At 44.7% G+C, this 23,969-nt stretch overlaps 2 protein-coding genes across 3 annotated transcripts in view; one reads left to right on the top strand and one right to left on the bottom strand.

Moving 5' to 3' along the window:
- Window positions 1-2,160: 2,160 nt before the first annotated feature.
- LOC101532752 (cytochrome c oxidase assembly protein COX15 homolog) lies at window positions 2,161-14,415 on the bottom strand. Its single transcript, XM_004579968.4, has 9 exons — window positions 14,285-14,415; window positions 12,555-12,745; window positions 9,207-9,329; window positions 8,157-8,343; window positions 6,389-6,556; window positions 5,456-5,537; window positions 3,888-4,042; window positions 3,302-3,415; window positions 2,161-2,626 (listed from the first exon to the last, which is right to left on the bottom strand). The coding sequence occupies exons 1-9, from the start codon at window positions 14,372-14,374 to the stop codon at window positions 2,495-2,497; spliced, it is 1,242 nt and encodes a 413-aa protein (XP_004580025.2). The 5' UTR covers window positions 14,375-14,415; the 3' UTR covers window positions 2,161-2,494.
- CUTC (cutC copper transporter) overlaps window positions 14,373-23,969 on the top strand; it is a 37,633-nt gene continuing 28,036 nt past the window's right edge. For both annotated transcript variants that reach the window (XR_009246513.1, XM_058671612.1), the window contains exons 1-3: window positions 14,373-14,676; window positions 16,994-17,065; window positions 22,153-22,212. Coding sequence is in view for 1 of the 2 variants with exons in the window: in XM_058671612.1 (XP_058527595.1) it covers window positions 14,373-14,676; window positions 16,994-17,065; window positions 22,153-22,212 (436 nt within the window). In the remaining variant the exon portion in view is untranslated. The remainder of the gene's footprint in view (window positions 14,677-16,993; window positions 17,066-22,152; window positions 22,213-23,969) is intronic.

Raw genomic sequence — 23,969 nt, forward strand, 5'->3', positions numbered from 1 at the left:
CAGAACCAGCGCGCGGACATGGCCGGCGGGCGGCGCTCCACATTTCTATATTTTTGACTAATCTGACCAGGGACCAGAAACCCTAACTGCCCAATACCCCCGTCTGACTTCTCACACATTTGCATTTGGTTTTTTGGGTGGGACTGTGCTGCCTACTGCTGAGGATTCCTTACTCAGGACAACCTGGGTTTAGGGGATCAAGAAGTGATGGGGGGACTTACCCCAGACAGAAAAAGAGAACATGGAAACAATGGTCTTACCCACTTTCCTGTAGCCCTTGACCCTTTGTGCCCTAATCCACCATGTAAAGATTATCAAAATCAAATAATTTTAAAAAAAAATGATGGGGGTGACTGCCCTGGTAATGGGATTTCTTTGTTTTTTAGAGAATGTCTTCTACCTAGAAGAGATAATGTGCTACCGTTAACATTATCAACAGGAGCAACATGATAGATGATAGGATGAGTGGGCTAGGAATGAGAATAAGGTAGCTGGAACTCTAAGGTCACTCACTAGGCTATTAGGAAACTAGGCCAGGGGTTGCTCCCAAAATGTCTGCACACTGGAGTTACCTGGGGAACTTAAAAAAAGAAAAAAAGGCTGTTACTGCACTCAAAAAGTATCCTTTAACTGGCCTTGAGGAGGTATAGGTTTTGAAGTTTTAAAAAGATTTTAGGGGCCCGGCGGCGTAGCCTAGTGGCTAAAGTCCTCGCCTTGCATGCGCTGGGATCCCATATGGCTGCCAGTTCTGGTCCCGGCAGCTCCACTTCCCATCCAGCTCCCTGCTTGTGGCCTGGGAAAGCAGTTGAGGACAGCCCAAGGCTTTGGGACCCTGCACCCATGTGGGAGACCTGGAGGAAGTTCTTGGTTCCGGGCTTTGGATCGGCACAGAACTGGCCGTTGCACTCACTTGGGGAGTGAATAATTGGACGGAAGATCTTCCTCTCTGTTTCTCCTCCTCTCTGTATATCTGACTTTGTAATAAAAATAAATAAATCTTAAAAAAAAATTTTAATATGAGTGGTTGGGAACCACTTCTATGCCAAAGCATAAATCTACCAGGCTCCAGGATTTCAGAAAAATCAAAAACAACCTTTCGTTTTGCAAAGAACCGCTTGAAAATGGTGGCCCTGAAATGGAAAGGGAACGGAGATGATTAATGCAGATTGTAAATTGGCAATTTTTTCTCTTTTATTTTGATAATCTTTATATAGTTAATTAGGTCACAAAGGATCAAGGGTTACAGAAAAGTGGGTAAGACCATTGTTTCCACATTTTATGTTTGTGTGTGTATCTGGGGTAAGGAGGGAGAAATAGGGAGAAGCCCCACTAACCTCTCACTCCATCCTAGGATCCCCGACATGGGACATCCTCCAAGGGCACTGCTCACCTGGTTTCAATAGTTCAGCAGTTCTGAATTGCTAAATTGAGAATTTTTAGATCATACACAGTTCCCAGACCTGTGAAGACTACCTAACATTGGTAAAAGCTTGACCTTAGTTGCTTATGCTTACCTGAGCATTCACATAAAAACTCAGACCTAGACTTGCAAAGCAGCAACAGGACAAGCTCATCCACAGCTTAGCTCCTTCACTGGGACACTTGCCCTGCACACCCCCCACCCCACCCTTCTACAAATAGGAAAGCTACTTTTTGGCGACCTTGACCTATCACTTTACAGCACAAAGGAAACTCACTCCCCTGCTGCTTTTCAAGGGTGGGACTTTTGCTCTCTGGAGCTGTTCTCATCAGTAAAAAATCCACTAACTCCTTGGGCCATTCCTGTGTGACAGTGGTTCTGGCCTCTTCCTCTGGACACTTATGTAACGGGAGATGTCCTGCCTCTATCGGTTACTGAGTGAGAATGCCGCACCGTAGTGGTATTCTGACAGCACCAGAAACACCACTGATACATCATTTAAATCCAAAGCCAGCTGAAATCCCTTAAGTCTTTTTTTACATGAAATATAAAGCCAAGCCTCTTTATCCAAGCTTCTGTAAGTTACTTTATTCAAATGAGGATGTTAACTCTATATAATTTGCTTAATTTCACAACCCATCCTTGTGCTCTCTGGTGAACTCTCAGAGCAATTTCAATCCGAGGAAATTATTAACTTTCATGAGCCAAACAGCACTTACAGCTGTTTTGGGCTGCCTCTGTCATCTGTTGTTAGTAATGCTGGATTCCTTCGTCTTTACATTCAATGTTTTAATCCAAATCACTGAATTAAAACAACATATGATGTAGCAGTTAGATTACCGCTTGGTTCAAGTTCAAGTGCTGCAACTCCACTTTGAGTCCAGCTTCCTGCTGAGGTGCAGCCTTAGAGGCAGCAGGTGATGGCCAAGTGCTCCGGTCTGTGCCACCCACGGGGCTTGAGTTCTGGGTTCTGACTGTAGCCTGTCCAGTTCTGCCTGTTACAGGTACTTGGGGCGTGAGCCACAATAGATGGAAAATGTCTGTCTCCATCTTGAGAAGCTGATCCTCTGTGGATTACTTGGGGACTCTTCGGAGTTCATTCATGAGCCAAAGGGCACCACTGAGAAGAGCCAAGGAGCCCGACTGGTGAGTGGCAGCCAATGCAGTTGGGACATACATCAGCAGAGTGCTAATGCCCAAACCCACCTGTTGCAAAGGGGAGAAAGCAAATGGAAAAGTAGTAACCACATGTCCAAATGGAAAATGTTCAGATGTGGGCCTCCACATTATCCCACCAATACATTAAAAAAAAAGTTCATGCTACTTGCTTTTGCTTTTCATTTAATAAAATGTCTTGCAAGGTTACTTTAATAGCATTAGTAGTCAGGTATCATTGTTTATTCAAATACAGCATTTCCAGTATTCCACAATGAATTTCCTTATGTAAAATTCTGCAGCACAATGTTCCTGGAACAGACACTTAACAACAAGCTGGACCAAAGGACTGTATGCTTTGGCATTTGAAGATACTGCTAGTCCCCTGAAAAATGCTGTACCAATTCATGCTCTCATGAGAAACATTTTACGATAACCACTACTTCCCTGTACCTCTTCTGATACCTGATTATCTTTCCTTTTTTTCATTTGTTTTCTCTTTGGCACAAAATGGTAGTCACTGTTTGCTCCTCTCTGATTGTGAGTGAAGCCAAACAATTTTTCAGTTTTACTTGCCATTCAGCACTTCTTATATATTGTTATACCTTATATTCAGGTTATTAATCTTCTAGTCTTATTATAAATGCTGAATATATTTTCTTGTGTTATGCCGCCTCTCCTTTTTGTTTTGGAGACATCATCAGACCAAAGGGAAGTGGTTTATACCTGTGTGTATGCCAAAGCCAGCAGGGTTACTGCTGCCATCCGGGTCCTTCGGGGCAGGGGCATTCTCCGCGACAGGAAGTAGAGCAGCGTAATGGCAGTGACTGAAGTGATCCCCTGTGGGGAAGAAAGACCCCTCGCAATGCCTGCCTTCGACTCACCTGCCTGCCTAGTTTCTGTTCACCTTTTAATGCTTCTCTGGAAACACACAGCAACCAGCAGGGCCGTTCCTGTACCAGCCACTGGGTGTTCCCAGCACTTCCATCCCAGATGATTCCCTGGTCGTCTTGAGCTTGCCACTCAAAAGGCTTTTTTCACCTGACAGGCATTCCCTGTCACAGTGATTTTTTTTTTTTTTTTTTTTTTAAGATTTACTGATTGATTTGAAAGCCAGAGATACTGACAGGGAAAGGCACAGGCAGACAGATCTTTGCGCACCTTTTCACGCCTCAGATGGCTGCAATGGCCAGAGCTGGGCCAGGACAAAGCCGGGTGCTGGGAGCTTCTTCTGGGTCTCCCACATGGGTGCAGGGGCACACGCACTTGGGTTGCTTGTACTCAGCAGCAGGAAGCCACCAGTCATGCTTACCAGAACCCGGTGGTTAAACTGCACCATGGTGGGATTCTCAAAGACATTCCTCAGGATGGGGGAAAAGGTGAAGAGGTCCTCTGGGATCCAGGAGTCTCCCATTTTGGGGAAGGAGTTGTAAACAAGTCCAGCATCTAGCCCTGCCACAAAAGCTCCTGTGTTCCAATGTACAGAGACACTTATCACAATGACAGAAGAGACCAAATCTTAGTTCTGACATGGAAAAAAAATAAAAACCAAAAGACATTATCCCAGAGGTAGACAACAGTCACAGCATAATAAAAACATATACAATAAAATTTCTCAGATAATATACATCATAACCACTATGAGAGCTTTTAGACATCAACACCTATTCTAAGACTCTGACAACTCCCCTAGTTCTGGAAGAAGCACAGCTGTTTGGCAAAATCCTCTCAGTGACTGACACCCTCCCCACTGAGTACCACTGACTTGATTTAGATATGCTCTTTCCCCAGATGACTGCATGATTTACGCCCTCGCTTCTATGGGTCTCTACTCAATGTAACCTTATAGAGATCTCACCCAATAATCTTATAAAACTATTCTCCCTTATCCCATATCCCTCTGCTCCCTCATCCTATTTTATTTTTCTTCATAGCACTGAATACAATCTGAAATTATCTGACTTCCCTAAGTGCTCAAAACATGTTTGTTGAATAAACACAGAAATGAGAAAAGGCCCAGACTTAGGAACTAAGTCCTGGGTAAACACATAAAGGGGGTATCCAAGAATTAATGGACAACTGATCTTTTATTTATGATCAAAGAAGATGTGGAGGAGTGTGGATCCTATTGCTTATCTTTGTGAATGCTGCTTATAAAGTCAAAATCCATGCTCTTGTATTAAGGGGGAAAAAGGCTGGAAAAGCCATTGATTTGAATCAGTACTATTTTTACTTCAGAGCAGAGCAGTACTGTCCAACAGAACTTCCTATGATAATAGAAAGGAGCTCTCAAAATGAACCAGTGTGACTGAAGAACTAAAATTCTAGTTCATGTTGATTTAACTAACCCATGAGGCTCCTGATTCTGCTACAGGACAGTGCACAGGAGTGGATGTGATTTACAGATTGCAGGAGAATCTGTGCTGTTCTCTGCTGGAATGCCCTCCTTTGACCATCTTTGGAGGTACAATTTTTTCTGACTTGGTGTAATATATTAACAATGTCTATGTAATAATAACAGCTAATGCTTTTGTAGCCCTTGCTGTCTGTGTTCCAGGTGCTGTTGTGAACACATCATGTGTGTTACTCATTCTGCTATCATCCCACAGAGGACACACAGTTCACAGGTGATGAAGCCAGGATTGGAACACAGGCAGCTTGGATGTAGGCAGATACATGATAGTTCTGTTCAAGTGCCAAGAAAGTGGGATTATTTTTTTGGAAGGGAGAAAGGACTAGAAAACAGGGTGAAGATGGTAGCAATGAGAGACAGGTGTGAAAGAGAACTAGGAAGATGCAGGAGGAAGGGGCAAAGCACTAGGGGAGCCATCCCACCAGAGTGGAACAGAAAAGGCCATCTTTGATAATAGTCATACCTACCTGAGAGAGCCGTGAGGAACACTAAACCTGCTGTTCCATGAGCGAATCGTCTCAACTGCAGGAGTTGACGGGTTTCAGGCAACTAAATAAGAAAGGAAATCCTCCAGATAAACTATTGCAGGAACTAGGAAAGGCAGCAAAGATCCTGAAAGCCAAACAAAACTTGTGGTACATCCATACAGTGGGCTATTAGTGAACCTTTAAGAGGAAGGCACGTGTTATAACATGGAAGAACCTGGAGAACATTATGCTGAATGAAAATGCCCATCACAAAGACAAATGCTAATTCTGCTTATATGAGGTAACCAGAGAAGTCAAATTGATTGAGACAAAAAAGTAGAATGGAGGTTTCCAGGGACTAGGCAAAGAAGTAGCTGGGAAGTTAATATTTAATGGGTATGAAAAATCTTTGGAGATTGGCTGCACAGAAACATGAAGACAATCACATGGTACATAATGATGTTTGGGTCAAAAGATGGATGGTGTATGACAGTGGCCTCATAAGATTATAATGCACTCAGACCTTGTAGCTGTTGAGTTTATCTCGGAATACTCTGACGTCTGCCCAACAGCCAAATCACTTGATGATTCAATGCTTTAGTTAACACTACTGAACTACACACTAAAAAATGGTTAATAAATTCCAGTATGTGTGTTCGCAGTCACAATGTTTAAAAATATTGCAGCCATGTTTTTACTTTTGGATGTTTGCTTTAGCTCATCAAAAGCACATTTTACTGTGCATTCCAAAACTGTTCAGTGTCCTAAAAGCTCAATGTTTCTTTAAACTTTGGGGAACAATCTAATGCTGGCAATCACAGATGCTCCTCTAAGGGAATTTGTAAATTTGGACCTGGAACCAGAATGTCCATTTCCCTGATACCCTCAACCATCTATGTGGAGATGGTTAACAATATCCGGATGGATTTTCACCTTGTGTTGAGGAAGCAGCAGTGACAGTGAGGTCCACAGGCTGGCACAATACAAAACAAGGGCTGACCCCAGGTGGGCAGCAAGGCGGTATTGGCTAACCCGAGGGATGTCATAGGAGTCAGGTTTTTCTTCTAATCCACTTTTCACCATATACCATCCCAACAGACCCTAGAATTCAAAACAGGAGGCCATTAAATAAGTTGGAAACTGTCCAGATTCCCTGAGTAAGTGCATCAAGAACACTGCCCATCTGACCTCTCCTTGCCCAACTCTGCTATGTGCGCTGTGTCCCAAGAATCAAGGCAGATGGCACCAATGACTGAAGTAGAATCCAAATAGAGAAAAGGGCACAGAAGAGCATCTGTGTGTAAAGCTGTACCAATAGCTGGTAGCCTGGTGTGTTTTAACATCATGTAATCCAGTAAAACAGCAGAGCAGAAGGAGTTGAGACACCAGAGTTTGGTATGGCAGCTGCTTGGGACCCCTGCATCCTTCCTGGAGTCCTAGGCTTCTAGTGTGACTGCTTTGATTCCAGCTCCCTGCAATTTCTCTGCCAAGATTACCCTGGATTTTCTAGTTACTCTTGATTTCATCTGCATGACACACTAGATGGTGAAGGTGAATGCCATGTCTTGCCTTCTTCTTCCCATAATCCTGTTCAACACCTTCCATTTCTTCCTTCCTGGAAGCTTGTTCTAAGATATAACTTCTGTTTTGTTCCATCTATCCTTCCCTAGTTTCAGTGAGCTTTATTAGTGTCTAATTCTTTATAATCTGTTTATGGCCTCTATTTTTTTCTTTGCCTTCTTTAATCCTGTCTAGCTGGTGGCTTCTTAGCACAGCTGAGTAAAATTAACCTATCTTCCTCCTGATCAAATTTTGATTTCTCTGATGCTCTGCTACTCTCCCTTAGGACCTGAAACAGACTTCTGTCTTCACTCATGATTCCCATTCTTGGCTCTCAGCTCTTAACTATGTCTTTCAAAGCTCTTTTCCTTAAGGAAGTTCAACTTACAAGAGTTTAATCCGTGTTTGTACTTAACTATCTTTCAGCTATAACCATTTTCCTTTTTTTTTTAAAAGGTATTGATTTACTTGAAAGACAGAAATATAGAGAAACATCTCCCATCCACTTGTCCAGTCCTCATGTGCAACAGCTGGGGTTGGGCTAGGTCGAAGCGAAGAGCTAGAAACTCTGGGTCTCCCATACAGGTTGTAGGGACCAAGTACTTGTGTTATCATCTGGTGCCTGTCAAGGGTGCACATCAGCAGGAAGCAAGAACACAGAGCAGAGCTGAGACTTGACCCAAGCTCCCTAATATGGGATGCAGGGGTCCCAAGCAGCAGCTTACCTGCTACATCAAACGCCTGCCCTATTACAGTATAGAGATCCACTTTTTCATGCAACAGACAAGTTAAAATTAAGAAATTGCCTGTGATGATGCATGAAAACGCTTATGTTTACTGAGTGCTTACTAATTTGATACTTGACTAAGTGTATTATATGCATTATCTCATTTAATATTCACACACAAATAAACCATAGGTACTACTATTATTCCCATTTACAACTAAGGGAATCAGAGTTTATAGAGGTTAACTAATTGACCTGAAGTGGTAGAGCTGAGGCTTGAGGTCAAGCATGTAACACTAAAATTTATATTCTTAACCACTTTGTTACAATCCCTCAAACGTTACTTTTTAAAAATGATGCCAAATAGGACACTCCAGGAGCATCTCTGGGTCCCTATACTTCAGTCACTCTTACCTGGAAGCAGACTAAGCCACAGAGGGCAAGAACACGTCCCTTCATGCCACGGCTGAGCCAGCCCTTTTTCCAAAAGTAGGCAGCGGGCAGAATGTATGCAAGGCCTACCATGCGACCCCACATTCGATGCGAGTACTCCATGTACCAGATGAACTTGAATTCTGCTAACGTCATGTTATGATTCAGGCTGAGTAAAATGGGAAATAAAAAAGGAAAAAAGAAGAAACATCCATCTTATTAATACTCCCCTGTGGAATGCAGAACTTCTGAGACTTATACCCTGATTCTTCCCCTTTTCTCCGACTTTGCTGGGGCTGGTGTTGTGGTATATCCTGTTAGGCTGCCACTTGAGATGGCGGCATCCCGTATTAACACTGGTTCAAGTTCCAGATATTTCTGCTTCTGATCAGCTCCCTGTTAATGCACCTGGAAAGGCAGTAGAAGATACACCCTAGTGCCTGGGCCCCTACGACTCACTTGGGAGACCTGGATGGGGTTCCAGGCCCCTGGCTTCAGCCTGGTTTAGCCATTTGCAGAGTGAACCAGCAGAAAGACAAACTCTGTTTCCTTTTAACTTCAAATAAATTATTATTATTTTTTTAAAGGATGACTTTGGAATTGGAAGAAAAGAATAAGCAGCTGACTAAATGTAACTTAACCAAAGATCAAGAAGTAAAGCAATCTGAGAGACACCACCGAGGCTGCTCACATACCATGTCAGAGTGCCCGGACTCAGGTCAAGCCCCACTCTTGGTTCCAGCTTCCTGTTACTGTGTGCTCTGGGAAGCAGTGGGTGATGGCTTAAGTAGATAAGTTCCTGCCATCCACGGAGGAGGCCTGGACCAAGTTTCTGGCTCCTAGCCCACTCCGGCAGTTGTGGGCATTTGGGGACCCAGCAGATCAGACATCTCTGTTTTTGGCCTTTTAAACACACACACACACACACACACATTTTTGTATAAAGGGATGTAACCATTCTGAAGGGTATTAAATAAACAATACACTGAATTGGTCTACTGGGATGTTCACCTGATTTTCTCTAACACTTACATTTTAAATTCTGGAAATTGCTGGTATTTTTGGAATTCTTCTTCCCACTCTTCTTGGCTTGTAGGTGGCTTCATTTCCTTTATTAAATGCCAGTCTACCATAGAGAGGCCAGACTCTGTTAGCCTTAGGATAAGAAACAATTGTGAGTTATGTATGTGATGCTCAATTACTCAGATGGTTCATGGCAGTAGACTGGAAATGCACCCCACTAAAGGTAAACACATCCTTCCATTATTTCTTCTTTCAATACCGTTCTCTCTACTGCTAAGAATTTTTTTTTCAGAAGTAACTACTATCAGGTACAATTTTCTTCACTTTTCCCCAGTTTTTCCTTTCAATAGCATTTCGTCATAGTCAAAATTACCCCTTAGATCAAACAGATGTATGCTAAATGCATAGCCAACATTATTTACAAGGGGAAAAGTGATTTACTACAGGTTGCAGGCCCCGGTCTCCCAAGGATTAACTCTACAGCTTAGTTTGTTTCTCAGAGGGTAACAGGATGGGCAATTTTGGCCTGATACATCTAGCCACTGGCTTAACCGCAAGTTCCTGCTTCCTATTTGTCAAGTTATCTGCCAAGGGATTGGATAAATAGTGGGAGGAACTCAAGGGATTTAGGGTGGCCACTTGAGGATTGGATAGACACTGGGAGGAACTCAAGGGATTTAGGGTGGCCACTTGAGGACTGTATAAACACTGGGAGGAGCTAGACAGAGTATAAAAGAAAGCCTGGAGTTTCAATAAAGATCGATCGATTATTTTTTCGCATTCGGCATTCTGTGTACTGCGTGTTGTCTTGTGTGTTGTCTTTTTTGTAACCCTAGTCCCTCTGCTCGGCTCGGGGTACGTGGCAACGCGGGCGTTGCCAACACATGTACTTAAACTTCTTGAGTTAATTTAAAGACAATAAAGCCCAATTTTGTTGCAGTTTTCTGTACCTGCCTATATGAAACAATAGAAATTTTCACATAAAGGCCCACAGAATGTGGACAGAAGTTGAGGGACACATTTTCTATTAGGATCAAAAAGTATTTTCACAAAAAGGAGCGAGGGTTCCTAAAATAAAAGGCTGATTTTAGGCCTGAAGCAAGCAATATAGCCAATTTAAAGAGAGATTCCCATTGACAAAAGATGAGACAGTTGAGGCCCAGCACAACAGCCTAGTGGCTAAATCCTCCCCCTTGCATGTGGCAGGATCCCATAAGGGTGCTGGTTTATGTCCTGGCTGCTACACTTCCCATCCCACTCCCTGCTTGTGGCTTGGGAAAGTAGAGGAAGGCCCAATGCCTTGGGACCGTGCACCTGCATGAAAGAAGCTCCTGGCTCCTGGCTTTAGATTGGCTCAGTTCCCGCCATTGTGGCCACCTGGGGAGTGAACCAATGGATGGAAGATCTTTGTATCTCCTCTCTGTATATCTGACTTTCAAATAAGAATCTTTTTTATTATTTTTTTTTGAAAGATTTCATTTATTTAATCAAATCATCAGTACCATCAATCATCACAATGGACTGAAACCTATCAAGTACATTTAAACTTATGAACTCATAATGACATAAAATTCAAATGCTTTATCTGTTGCCTCTGTAAGCTCCTAAGAACCAGTTTATTATTTTGGAAATTGATAAAGAGAATACACCAAGTATTTATCCTGTTTTTCATGTTACTAATGCCTTTGGATAACCAAAATGCTGACTGGGGAAAGTTTCTCTTTACTAAAATATTAACATTTTGTGACTTTAATTAAATAGCGGACAAGACCATGGTTATCAATGTGTTGACCTCTATAACAGACACCAGATATTCACAAATGTGCTACTCTCCCATAAAGTCTTTTGCCCTCTTACTCCCAATCTGAATCTCATGAAGCAAACAGCTACTATAGGAAATACAAAGAAAGAGACATGTTAAATTTCACTATAACAATGCAATCAGGGCCCGGCGGCGTGGCCTAGCGGCTAAAGTGTCCTCGCCTTGAACGCCCCGGGGTCCCATATGGGCGCCGGTTCTAATCCCAGCAGCTCCACTTCCCATCCAGCTCCCTGCTTGTAGCCTGGGAAAGCAGCTGAGGACGGCCCAATGCATTGGGACCCTGCACCCACGTGGGAGACCTGGAAGAGGTTCCTGGTTCCCGGCTTCGGACTGGCGCGCACTGGCCCGTTGCGGCTCACTTGGGGAGTGAATCATCGGATGGAAGATCTTCCTCTCTGTCTCTCCTCCTCTCTGTATATCTGACTTTGTAATAAAAATAATAAATAAATCTTTTAAAAAAAAATAATGCAATCAGCAAAATCCAGAGTAATTACGGATGAATCACTTTGTTCATCAAGAATAATTGACACAATTGGCTAATCCTCTCCCTGCAAGCATCAAGATCCCATTTGAGTACCAATTTGTGTCCTGGTTGCTATACTTCCATCCAGCTCCCTGCTTGTGGCCTGTGATAAGCAGTGGAAGATGGCCCAAAGCCTTGAGATCCTGCACCTGCGTGGGAGACCTGGAAAAGACTCCTGGCTCCGGCTCAGCTCCAGCCATTGCGGCCACTTGGGGAGTGAACCAACAGACGGAAGATCTTTCTCTGTAACTGTGCTTTTCCAATAAAAATAAGTCTTATTTTTAAAAACTACAAAGGAGAGAAAGGAAGAGTCTGAATTTATCCAGTCTCTATAGATTGAGAGACATATGAACAAATGGGATACATGGAATGTATTTGTTTTTACTTCAAATAGTTCAAAGCTTTAGGGTTTGTGTTTGGGGCAGTGAAGACAGCATTGGAGCACCTGTGGCCTGGATCTGGCAGCCCGTATCCGAGTCCTGGCTCTACTTCTGACCCCAGCTTCCTGCCGCAGTCTTTACAGAAGATTGCTAAAACACTAAGCCCACAGCTTGGGCTGTGGTGCTGCAGCTGCTGCACTTTCCAGCAGCCCTGATCAGAGTGCTGGTTGGAGACCCAAGTACTCTGCCTCTGATCCAGATTCCTGCTAATGGGCCTGGAAGGCAGTGGAAGACACTGGAAGCATGTGGTTCCTGCTACTCATGTGGGCGACATGGATGGGCTCCCTGGCTCCTGGCTTCAGTCTGGCCTCTTGAGAGCTCTTCCAGCCAACTGGGGACTAAACCGGAAGATGGAAAATCTTCTGTCTCTCCTTGGCTTTCAAAGATATAAATAAATAAATTCTTCTGTTTAAAAAAAATAAGCTCACTATGCTACAGCAGTACAAATGATCAGACATGTTTCCTCTTTAAGGAACTGTCCTGCTTTGTAAAATGAGAGCCTATTCAGACAACCCTCAGGGGCTTTTCCTCTCCCTTGCCTCCTGCCTCCACTGATGACCCCAGTTCCTCACCTGGTCACACCACCGAGGATGACTGCTCCAGCCACCGTCCCACTGCAGACCAGGAGCCAGCGGCCCACCACTCGCTCAGCGGCCTTCGAGGCGAGGGACATTCCACCCCTTCCAGATGGCAAGGCTACTTCGGAGATGGTACTGTATCGCCCTGGCTTCCAAGGGAGTCTCATGCCACAGCTGCAGCCACACTAAGGATCGAGACAAACACATGTCACCTGCAGAAAGGTCTGCCCCCCACAATCAACCCCTGTGTGTGTGGACATCTGCTTTCTGCCCACTAAGCGGTCATCTCTCACGGCATCCACCCTCCAGCTGATTTTCCCACCTCAAGTCATGCTTCCCACCAGCCCATCTCCATACCACATGTCCTGGTCTCTGTTGTCTTTCCCTCAGACACCCAAATATGGATTGTTCTTTTTTTGTTTTTTCTAAGATTTATTTTATTTTTATTGGAAAGTCAGATACACAGAGAAGAAGAGGGACAGAAAGGAAGATCTTCCATCCGCTGATTCACTCCTGACACAGCAGCAACAACCGGAGCTGTGCTGATCTGAAGCCAGGAGCCTGGAGCCTCTTCCGGGTCTCCCTCGTGGTTGGCAGGGTCCCAAGGCCTTGGGTCCTCCTCCTCCACTTCCTTCCCAGGCCGCATACAGGGAGCTGGATGGGAAGTGCAGCAGCCAGGACATGAGCCAGTGCCTATATGGGATCCTCGTGCGTGTAAGGTGAGGATTTTAGTCGCTAGCCTACCACACCAGGCCTGAATTATTTTCTGTCTTCTACAGGTCTTGAAACATGGTTTCTCACTGACTCTATTCCTTCACTGACAACAGCCACTGCAAATCTCAACTTCTGGGAAGCATTTCCAGACTTTCCAAGGTCTGCAACAGGTCACCCTCACTCATCCATCTCTATCTCACAGTAAAATATGAGCTTCAGACAAAAGGGTCTGGTTCATCTTGCTGCTCCTGTCAGACTCCCACTGTTCCCTTAACTACAGCGCCTTTCATATTTGACAAATGGATTAACTATCGCTTCCTCCAAGGTAGCGGACTCAAACACCCAATGTGCATGCAGTGGGTGTTAGGCACAGTGGTGGAAATGCCCACCTCCCACATCTCCCAGGTTGGAGCACTCAGGTTAGACTCTCAGCTCCAACTTCAACTTTCTGCAAATGCACAGCCCCAACGCCAGTCGGTCTCTGCCACCCACGTGGGACAGCTGGATGGCATTCCTCCGTCCAGGCCTGGCCCAGGCTCAGCTCCAGCCCTTAGGGACAGCTGACTGCCTCTCAAATAAGTGTTTTTTTTTTTTTTTTAATCACTCAGCAGTTATTTAAGCTAATACCGTTCTGCCTCTATTCTTTAAACATCCCTGTTTGTATTTCTAATTAATCATTTTTAGATAATGAGGCCTCAATGCCCTTCTCTATAGAATGGGGTTATAAAGTAGCTCTTGACTCCTCGGAGGGCACCTTAGCAAAAAATAAAACCAGAAATTGCCAAGCTTTTTACCTTGTGCTAAAGGCTTTTTGTACAAACCTTAGGAGGTAGTGCTATCCCCATTTTACAGATGAGGACACCGAGGCACAGAAAGATGCCTCCAGCAAACCGTGGGTTCACACTAGCACCCAGGCTCTGGACCGAGGACAGTCCCAGAAACGTGCGGTTTACGTTGGCCCTTCGACCTCCCGGGCCCGCCCCCGGGGTCCAAGCCCGCGGCACGGTTACCTGCGCTCCAGGCGCGGCCCTGGGAGACAGCAGCCGGAGACCACGGTTGCCCATCAGGGCCTTCAAGGGAGGACCGAGCAGCCGCTGCATGACGACCCACGGGGCGCGCCGCGGTACGGGTCAGCAGCCGGCACGTCTCCCCGGCCCACGGCGGAGGACCAACACTTCCGGCAATGCAGCGAGCAGGGACTGCGCCTGCGTGCGAGCCACTAGGCTGGCGCGGGGGATGCTGGGTCCCGAGCGTCGGGGGCGCGCTGAAATTCAGAACGCGCCCCTCGGGTCGCGCGCGGCGGAGCGGGGCTGCGAGTGGAAAGCCGAGAACGCGGGAAACATGAAGAGGCAGGGGCTCTCGGGCGAGCGGAAATCGGCGCCCCTCTCGTCGGGGAAGGCCGGTGAGAAGGCGGTCGGCGACTCGGCTCCTCGGCGCTGGCGGGCGCGGGTCGTGTCCTGTCACGAGTGCTCCCCACCCCAGAGCGGTTACCACAGGTTCTTGCCGGGAGGAGGGGGCGCGGCTCGCCCTCTGGCCTCGCGACTGTAAACATGTGGCGACGCAGGGCACCTGGTAACGAGCTGTTGCGCAAGCGGAGTCAGGTGTGTGGGTTCGAACCTCCCGCCTGCCGTGGTGTGTCGCGTCCCTCGCCCTCGCCGGGCTGCTGGCGTGTGGAGCGCGCGGCCCATGCCAGCCCCGGGAGCCGGAGAACCGGGGTGCTCGCTCTCCGAGGGCCCCCGAGGGGCTGTGGCCAGAGCCGCAGGTGGCAGGCAGGGGGCTGGCCGCAGGGGACTGGCCGCGGTCCTCAGATTCCGCCTCCCCTGCGAACTCTAGGGTCCTTCAAACCAGCGCCTCGCATATTTGATCGCTGGACATCCGTTATCCTCTTGAAAAAAAATTTAAAACAGAACAACAAAAAACAAAGGATTTGTTTATATGGAGCTATCGCTACCAATTTTGATCTTATCAGGAATAAAAGGAAAGTGCATGCGTATTTTTTATTTTTTTTGGAATTAGAAAATAAACACGATGAACTTAAGGCATGTTACCAAATAGTTTTGCAAAAAAAAATCGTTATTACTGAACAAAAAAAAATAGAGAGGTAACATTTTTTTGTATTTTTGCCAGCCTTTTAAATCACACCTTGAATGGACGACAGCTACTAAATGCCTTTGATCTAGCACGTCTGGTAGCTTCCTGAAAACTCCACCCCACTGTGGTGGTAAAAACAGACAAGGCTTTTCTGCTACTACGAGGGTCTTTTGGACCGCACACACCCTGTCAGAGCCGTAGAGATCTCCAAAGCTACCCCAGCTACCGCGCTTTGAACACTGCCCTGCCGCCTCCTAGGGATTCTTGGTTTCCTGCCCCTGGTTTTGTTGGGTGGGGCAGTGGCCTTGCTCCGCCTGGTGTAGACTTCTGCACCATCTCCTGCCCAGGGTCCTGTGCGGTGTGAGGCAGATGGTGACCTGCAGCATCGTCCACGCCGCTGTGTTTGCCACTGGTGGCTGTCAGGAAATGCGTGGGGCTGGAGTGGTGGGCTGGTTTGAGAGCAGAGCATCACGCTGAGTTTGTGACCCTTAGAAGCATCTGAAGAGGCAGTTACAGTTTCATGTTGGTGGTAGAGTTTTGTTTTGCTTGGTTTTCTAAGTAAAACTTGCCTTTTCTACAATTATAAAAAGCAATATTAGGTGGGAAAATCAATATAGAAAAGAAAAAAATAGAAATTCCAGATCCCACCACCCAGTCTCAGTGTGTGGTGAGCATTCATTCAGGTATTATTGCATTACAGAAGAGACTCTAACATACCCTTTTTCTTTTTCACACTTATATCATCATTTTTTCCCCCTGTATCTGGGGTCAGGGGAGAAATAAAGGGAAAAGCCCTACCCAGCCTCCCTCCCATCCCAGGTCCCCAATGTGAGGCACGCTCCAAGGGTCCTGCTCAAGAGTTTTGATAGTTCAAAAGTTCTCTAATATACTTTTTAAAGATATGAGTTTTGGGGGCCTGGCGCCGTGGCCTAATGGCTAAAGTCCTCACCTTGAATGCGCTGGGATCCCATATGGGCGCCAGTTCTAATCCCGGCAGCTCCATTTCCCATCCAGCTCCCTGCTTGTGGCCTGGGAAGGCAGTCGAGGACAGCCCAATACTTTGGGATCCTGCACCCATGTAAGAGACCTGGAAGAAGTTCCTGGCTGCTGGCTCCTGGCTCCAAATCGGCACAGCACCAGCCGTTGCGCTCACTTGGGGAGTAAATCATCGGTTGGAAGATCTTCCTCTCTATCTCTCCTCCTCTCTGTATATCTGACTTTGTAATAAAAATAACAAATCTTAAAAAAAAAGTTGAAGGACCAGGATGTCATTTTGTCACTGCTTTTGTAAATATGTTTCTTACAAAGAAGTTTATATTTCATAGGCATTGAGAAACTTAAAAAATTGTAGTATTGAAGTCTGACTTTTAGGAAAATTCATTTGACATTTAGTGTGTATTTTTCTTCGCATAACATCTTATTCATATGTCTGCACCTATTGCAAAGCCCAGAGACATCAGTTTCATAATTAATGTAGTATTTTAGTGCACTCATGGGTCCTACTATATCCCCCTCTGAGTCACCACTATTAGAATTTTGCAAAAATGTAAAATATCTGTGGCAGATTAGCTCGGGTAGTTAGTACCCTAGTACCCTAGTGAATTTGCATTATTTTCTTTGTATTTTAGGAGCAGCAAATGGATTTCTCATGGAAGTGTGTGTTGACTCAGTGGAGTCAGCTGTGAATGCAGAAAGAGGAGGTAAGAGAAACTGGAGAATGACAGTCTGAAAATGAATCCTGAGAAGTGACCTCGGAAGCCCGGGTAGCCTTTGAAAAACAAGCAGCTGGAAACCCTGCTGGAAAATGATCTCCATTTCCCAGTGTCCACAGTAGTGCTTACTCAGAAAGTTTATTTGTTTATCTTTTTTATTGCAGTCAGTGAGAATTTATTTAGAGTTATCAGATGATTTCACTTTCACCATTACGACTTTGGTCAGTACCTTGTTTTTAAATTTCTGACTCTACTGGTATTTGTAATTTAAGGTATATTTTGTACTCTACACCTGTTTTGTTGGGAAGCATGGATATTCCCATTATCTCAGGATCAGAAATAATTTATGTTTCTTATTACGGATAAGTTCAGACAATATAAAAGTAGAAAGAATAGTAATGAGCGCCTAGAGGCAGTCATGGAGTGCCTCCTCCATCTGTCTCAGGGCAGCAGACCACTTCTGTAGCAAACCACATAGAATAGACTTTTAGCTTTGTTGCTTTTGATCTGTGTCACTTTTTTGCTTTTAGTCTTTTGAGAATGTGAAAGCCTTTTATAGTTCAGCAGTGAAAAGGCATGAAGTAGTCATATACAGTAGGTGACCAATCTTGAAACATTCTAGATGAGAGAAACCAGTCATAACCATCTGCTGTGTGATTCCATTTATATGAAACAGGCAGAAGACAAATTTATGGAAACAGAAAGATTGATGCTCCCTTGGGCTCCGAGGCATGAGGAGCAGGGCAGGTGACTGCTGAAGTCTGTGGGCTTGCTTTGGGTTGTGAGGAAAAGTAATCACGGATGGTTACACAACTCTGTGTGTACTAAAGAGAACTAGATTGCATACTTTAAGTGGATGAATTGTGTGGTGTGTGGCTGGAAGCTGTTATTGTTAGCTGTCATTATTTTAGGATTTATTTAGGATTTATTTTTATTTGAAAGGCAGATTTTTACAGAGGGAGAGAAAAAACTCTTCCATTCGCTGGTTCACCTCCCAAATGGCTGCAAAACCCAGAGCTGAGCTGTTCTAAAGACAGAAGCCAGGAACTTCTTCCTAGCCTCCCATGTGAGTGCAGGGGCCCAAGGACTTGTGCCATTCTGTGCTGCTTTTCCAGACCATAAGGAAAGAGATGATTTAAAAATAGAGCAGCTGGGAATAGAACTTGTTCCCGAATGGGCTGTTGGCACTAGCAGGTGGAGGATTAGCTTACTATGCCACAGTGCCTGCCATTATTTGTGAAAATTATTCTTAGTTGGGAGTCAGTGTGGTAACATACTTGGCTGCTTCATTTCCAATCTAGCTCTTTGCTAATGGCCTGGGAAAGCAGCGGAAGTTGGCACAAGTCTTGGGGCCCTTGAACCCATGTGGGAAACCCGGAGAAGCTCCTGGCCCTTGGCTTCAGACCAGCTCTGGCCGTAGCGGGCATTTCCAGAGTAGGGAAAATCTCTGTGTCTCTCCTTATCTTTCTCAGTAATTCTTTCAGATAAAATAAATAAATCTTGAATTTTTTTTAAGATTTATTTATTTTTATTAAAAGTTAGATATACAGAGAGGAGGAGAGACAGGAAGATTTTCCATCCGATGATTCACTCATCAAGTGACCAAAGTGGCAGAAGCTGAGCCCATCAGAAGCCAAGATCCAGGAGCCTGTTCCAGGTCTCCCACATGGGTGCAGGAGCCAGGAGCTTCTTTCATGGGGGTGCAGGAGCCCAAGGCTTTGGGTTGTCCTCGACTGCTTTCCCAGACCACAGGCAGGGAGCTGGATGGGAAGCGGGGTTGTCAGGATTAGAACCGGCACCCATATGGGATCCCAGCACATTCAAGGTGATGGGTTTAGCTGCTAGGCCACGGCGCCAAGCCCTATAAATCCTAAGTCTTAGTTCACATGCAATAACCGGAACAAAAAAAGATATGGGCATCTAGCCTTCAGGATGTAGCTTGCTAATCCCTGATCTGTATTCCTACTTTGCTTCAAATGCCAGATTATGAAGGAAATTCTGGGACATCATGTAATTTCACTGTTAAAATTTAAGTATGTGGGCCCGGTGCAGTAGCCTAGTGCCTAAAGACCTAACCTTGGGGCCCGGCGGCGTGGTCTAGCGGCTAAAGTCCTCGCCTTGAAAGCCCCGGGATCCCATATGGGCGCCGGTTCTAATCCCGGCAGCTCCACTTCCCATCCAGCTCCCTGCTTGTGGCCTGGGAAAGCAGTTGGGGACGGCCCAATGCTTTGGGACACTGCACCCGCGTGGGAGACCCGGAAGAGGTTCCTGGTTCCCTTCTTTGGATCGGCGCGCACTGGCCCGTTGCGGCTCACTTGGGGAGTGAATCATCGGATGGAAGATCTTCCTCTCTGTCTCTCCTCCTCTGTGTATATCTGGCTGTAATAAAATGAATAAATCTTTAAAAAAAAAAAAAAAAAAAAAAGACCTAACCTTGAACATGCTCTGGGATCCCATATGGATGCCAGTTCTAATTCCAGTGGCTACTTCCCATCCAGCTCCCTGTTTGTGGCCTGGGGAAGCAGTCGAGGACAGCCCAAAGCCTTGGGACCCTGCACCCATGTGGGAGACCTGGAGGAAGTTACTGGCTCCTGGCTTTGGATGGGCTCAGCTCTGGCTGTTGTGGCTGCTTGGGGAATGAATCAATGGACAGAAGATCTTCCTCTGTCTCTCCTGCTCTCTGTAAAATCTGACTTTCCAATAAAAATAAAATACATCTTTTAAAAAATTTCAGTATTTATCTGCAAAAGATAGATATCCTATTTATTGTTTCTTTATTGTAGTTTTCAAAAGGACTTACAAAAAATCCATAAATAATTTAGAAATAAAATAAATTGTAAGGATCCTTTTTCTTAAATATTTATTTATCTGAAAGTCAGAGTTAGACTAGAGAGAGCGAGTAAGATTTCCAGCAATAGTTTACACGCTAAATGGTCTCGGTGGCCAGGGCTGATCCGGGACAAACCAGGGATTCTTCCCGGTCTCCTGCAAGGGTCAGGGCCCAGGGCCTAGAGCTGTCTTTTATTACTGTCCCAGTCAGATGAGCAAGGAGCTGCATCAGAAGGCTGGAACTGGTGCCCACATGAGGAGCTGGCAGAGCTTAACCCAATGTGCCACAGCAATCTACACCATCCTCAAGGAGCCTTTAAAAGAAATAGCCATATATCACTAACATAAACAGCATCAGATGTATAGTCAGATTTTAGATTCCTCCAGTTGGGTTTTTTGGTAACTGTTCTGTTAATCTGGAGCCAAACCTTTTGTTTGGTCTGTCTCTTAAACCTCTTTGAATCCCTTAGTGTCCTGTTCTTTTTTCTTTTTTGCTTTCTTTATGTGTAGTTTACTTGTTAACCTGTGATATTTGCTCCTTAGAATAGGTTATAATCTCAGAATTTCTGATTTCATTTATTTGATATATTTCTCAATCGCTGCATTCTTTGTAAAGTTCATCTAGGGCTTAATCTGTTTCAGATTGGAGTTTTGGCAATTCCCTATGGCCCATCATCATTACCTATTTTGTAGGTAATGTTTTTTTTTTCTGTTACTTCACATAAGCAGACTTTAACACCTTGTTTTTTTCTGTTTTTATGATACATTGATCACTAAATTCTGATATTGCCAGCCTGGTCCATCATTTATAAGATTTTCTGTCAGCTTTTCACATAATAATTTTAGCAGTCTACATTTTAGTAGAGATTACAAAATGATGGTATAGTAAGTATAAACTTTATTTTTCCCTTATTAACTAGAATACTTATATGAAGGAGAATTTGCCCTGATCGATTAGTGTTGCTGAGGTTTATTTAGTTTGTGAGAAAGGCAGGGTAAATACTTGCTTATCTCTCTCATTCCAGTTTTTAGAGTAATGGATTTGCTCTCTGTGCTCCAGTGAATTCTTTCATCATAGTAACCCTAGATTTAGAAATCTTGCGCTTATCTTAGTCCATTGGAGCTGCCTGAGTTAATGAAGATGTCCTGGCTCTGCCTGATGAGTGCCTCTTCAGGTCAGGCTGACCTGGGAGGCCTCTGGACAGGATCCCAGCGGTGTGATAATCCTGTCACTTTGAGGATTCTGTTGTGCTTGGGATTATTTTGACTTAGTTACTCAAGTGTCTGCTTTTTGGGGGGTTTTGTATTATGATTTATTTATTGAATTGAGTGGATTACAGAAACAGGGGCAGACAGAGATCTTCTGTCTGTTTCCCACAGATAACGGCAGTGGCCAGGGCTGAGCTAGCCTGAGACAAAGCGTGAGGAGCTGCCTCTCGGTCTCCTGCACGGATGGTAGGGACCTAAGTACTTGGTCCACCTTCCACTGCTTTTGCTAGGCCATTGGCGAAGAGCTGGGTCAGAAATGGAGCAGCCAGAATACAAACCATTGCTCTTAAAGGACAACTTAACCCACTGTGCCACAATGCAGTCCCTCATTTTTTAAAAATGGCATGAGAAAGATTCTCATGGAAAAAAAATTGTTCCTTCTTTTCAATATTCTCTCTGGCCAATCCAGAAATGCTTTATTTGAGGTTATTTCTCTTTAATATAAAGTTTTTAGAGAAGTAGCTCAACAATACAATATGGGGTACAGAATATAATTGACATTAAAAATAGTGTCTTGCTTTTGTTCTACAGTATATTTCTCTTAGACAATTTCTGAGACTTTCCAGTATTTACAAAAAATGTAAAAGTTTATTGCTTAGGGCTCAGCACAGTAGTCTAGTAGTTAAAATCCTCACTTTATATGCACCAGGATGCCATATGGATGCCAGTTCATATCCCAGCTGCTCCACTTCCTTTCCAGCTCCCTGCTTGAGCCCTGGGAAAGTAATTGAGGACGGCCCAAAGCCTTGAGACCCTGCATCCCAATGGGAGACCCGGGAGAAACTCCTGGCTCCTGGCTTTGGATCAGCTCAGCTCTGGGCTTTGTGGCCACTTAGGGAGTGAACCACTGAGTGGAAGATCTTTCTGTCCTTCCTCCTCTCTGTGTATCTGACTTCCCAATAAAAATAAATAAAACAATTTTGTTGCCTAAGAGCTTGTTTTTTAAAATTCTGTTTAGCAATACTTTCTCATTACAGGTGCTGGTCGGATTGAATTGTGTTCTGGTTTATTAGAAGGAGGGATCACACCCAGCATGGGTAAGTGTTTCTTTTTCACAGATTTTCTCAAAGGAATTTATTATTTGAGTCCTTTACTAATGATGTATTAATTATGTTATAGACATTGTGTCTGCTAGAATATGACTGTAAATCAGCAAAACCATGTATTTGACAAGACATGTTTTTCCCTCACACATCAGAAAGTTGAAAGGAGCTGGTGTTGTAGTACAGTTGGTTAAGCTGCTGCTTGAGACCACAGCATCAGAATGTGTGGGAGACTGCCGATGAAAAAGGCAGGCTCGTTACTTGGGTTTTGCTTCAGAGAGGTGGGGACACACTAAGGCTTTTAACAGGAAGAACAGCTTTATTCTTTTATGCTGGCAGATCCAGAGGAGAGTTCCTTCTTCAAATTCTGGGTCCTGAACAAAGCAGGGCGTTTTTTAGCTCGAACAACTTAAAAATGTCTTAATGCGTACTTAGTTATACAGCTTTTGATTGTTTATTCTAGTGCAGTCACATTGCCCATACAAGTGCATACCCATGTGTACCTGAACTGCTGCAGTAGACCTAATAACGTCACTTCAGTTGAGCTAGTTGGGTTTGTGTTTCTCAGAAATGCCTCCTCCAGTGTCTGTTGCTGGAAATCCTCTACAGTGTTTGTCTCTAGCAAGCTTTTTCTCCTTCCAGGGCAGGGGTCCCTAGTGATTGCTGCCACACTGCCACCCATGTGGGAGACCCCACTGGAATTCTGGCTGCTGGTTCTGGCCTGACTCAGCCCTGGCTGTTGTGGGCATTTGGAGAATGAACCAGTAATTGAAAAGCTCTCCTCTTTTTTTTGTGAATCTGCCTTTCAAATAAATACATAGATCATAATATATATTGTTGAAAGGTAAGAAGTTGCTGTTAATATCAGTTCAGCTGCTGTGCAATAGCACCAATGATCAGGCTTTTTTTAGATTTATTTATTTTGAAAAGGCAACTTTATAGATATGAGGAGACAGAAAGATCTTCAGTCTGCTGGTTAACTCTCCAAATGGTTGCAACAAGTAGAGCTGTACTGATCAGGAGCCAGGAGCTTCTGCCAGGACCCACACGGTTGCAGGGTCCCTAGGCTTTGGACTGTCCTCAGTGCTTTCCCAGGCCACAAGAAGTGGAGCAGCCAAGAGGATTAGTCAGTGAAGCCAAGGCACTGGTCCCAAAGATCAGTCTTTTGATTTTTTTTCTTCCTTTCTGTACTGACATGGTATATTATTGGCTTTGATTTATTTCTCCTCTCCCCGTCTTCCTGCTGTTATATCTTTCATATGTGTCCTTTGTTTGAGATGCCATTTATTTTTGTTTTGTTTGTTTGAAGGGCAGAGAGAGAGAGAGGCAGAAATATCCCATCACCGGTTCACTTTCCAGATGTGTGCACAGCCAAGACTGGGTCATGCTGAAGTCAGGAGCCGGAGACTGGACCCAAGTTTCCCTCATGAGTTGTGGGGATCCAGCAGCTTGACCCAGCACCTGCTGCCACACAGAGTGTGTATTGCTGGGAAGCTGAGCTCAGGAGTGGCGCTGGAACTTTAACCTAGGACCGTGATGTGGGAATTGGCTGTCCCAAGTGACATCTTACCTGATGCATTGAGTGTTTGCCCCATTTATCTTTTTTTTTTTTCTTTGTTTCTGTCCCATTTATCTTAAAAGAGATTTAAATATCAGGCCCAGCACAGTAGCCTAGCAGCCAAAGTCCTTGCCTTACATGTGCTGGTATCCCATATGGGTGCCGGTTCGTGTCCCAGCTGCTCCACTTCCCA

Source organism: Ochotona princeps, chromosome 13 (genome assembly GCF_030435755.1).
Source record: "Ochotona princeps isolate mOchPri1 chromosome 13, mOchPri1.hap1, whole genome shotgun sequence".
Taxonomy (NCBI): domain Eukaryota; kingdom Metazoa; phylum Chordata; class Mammalia; order Lagomorpha; family Ochotonidae; genus Ochotona; species Ochotona princeps.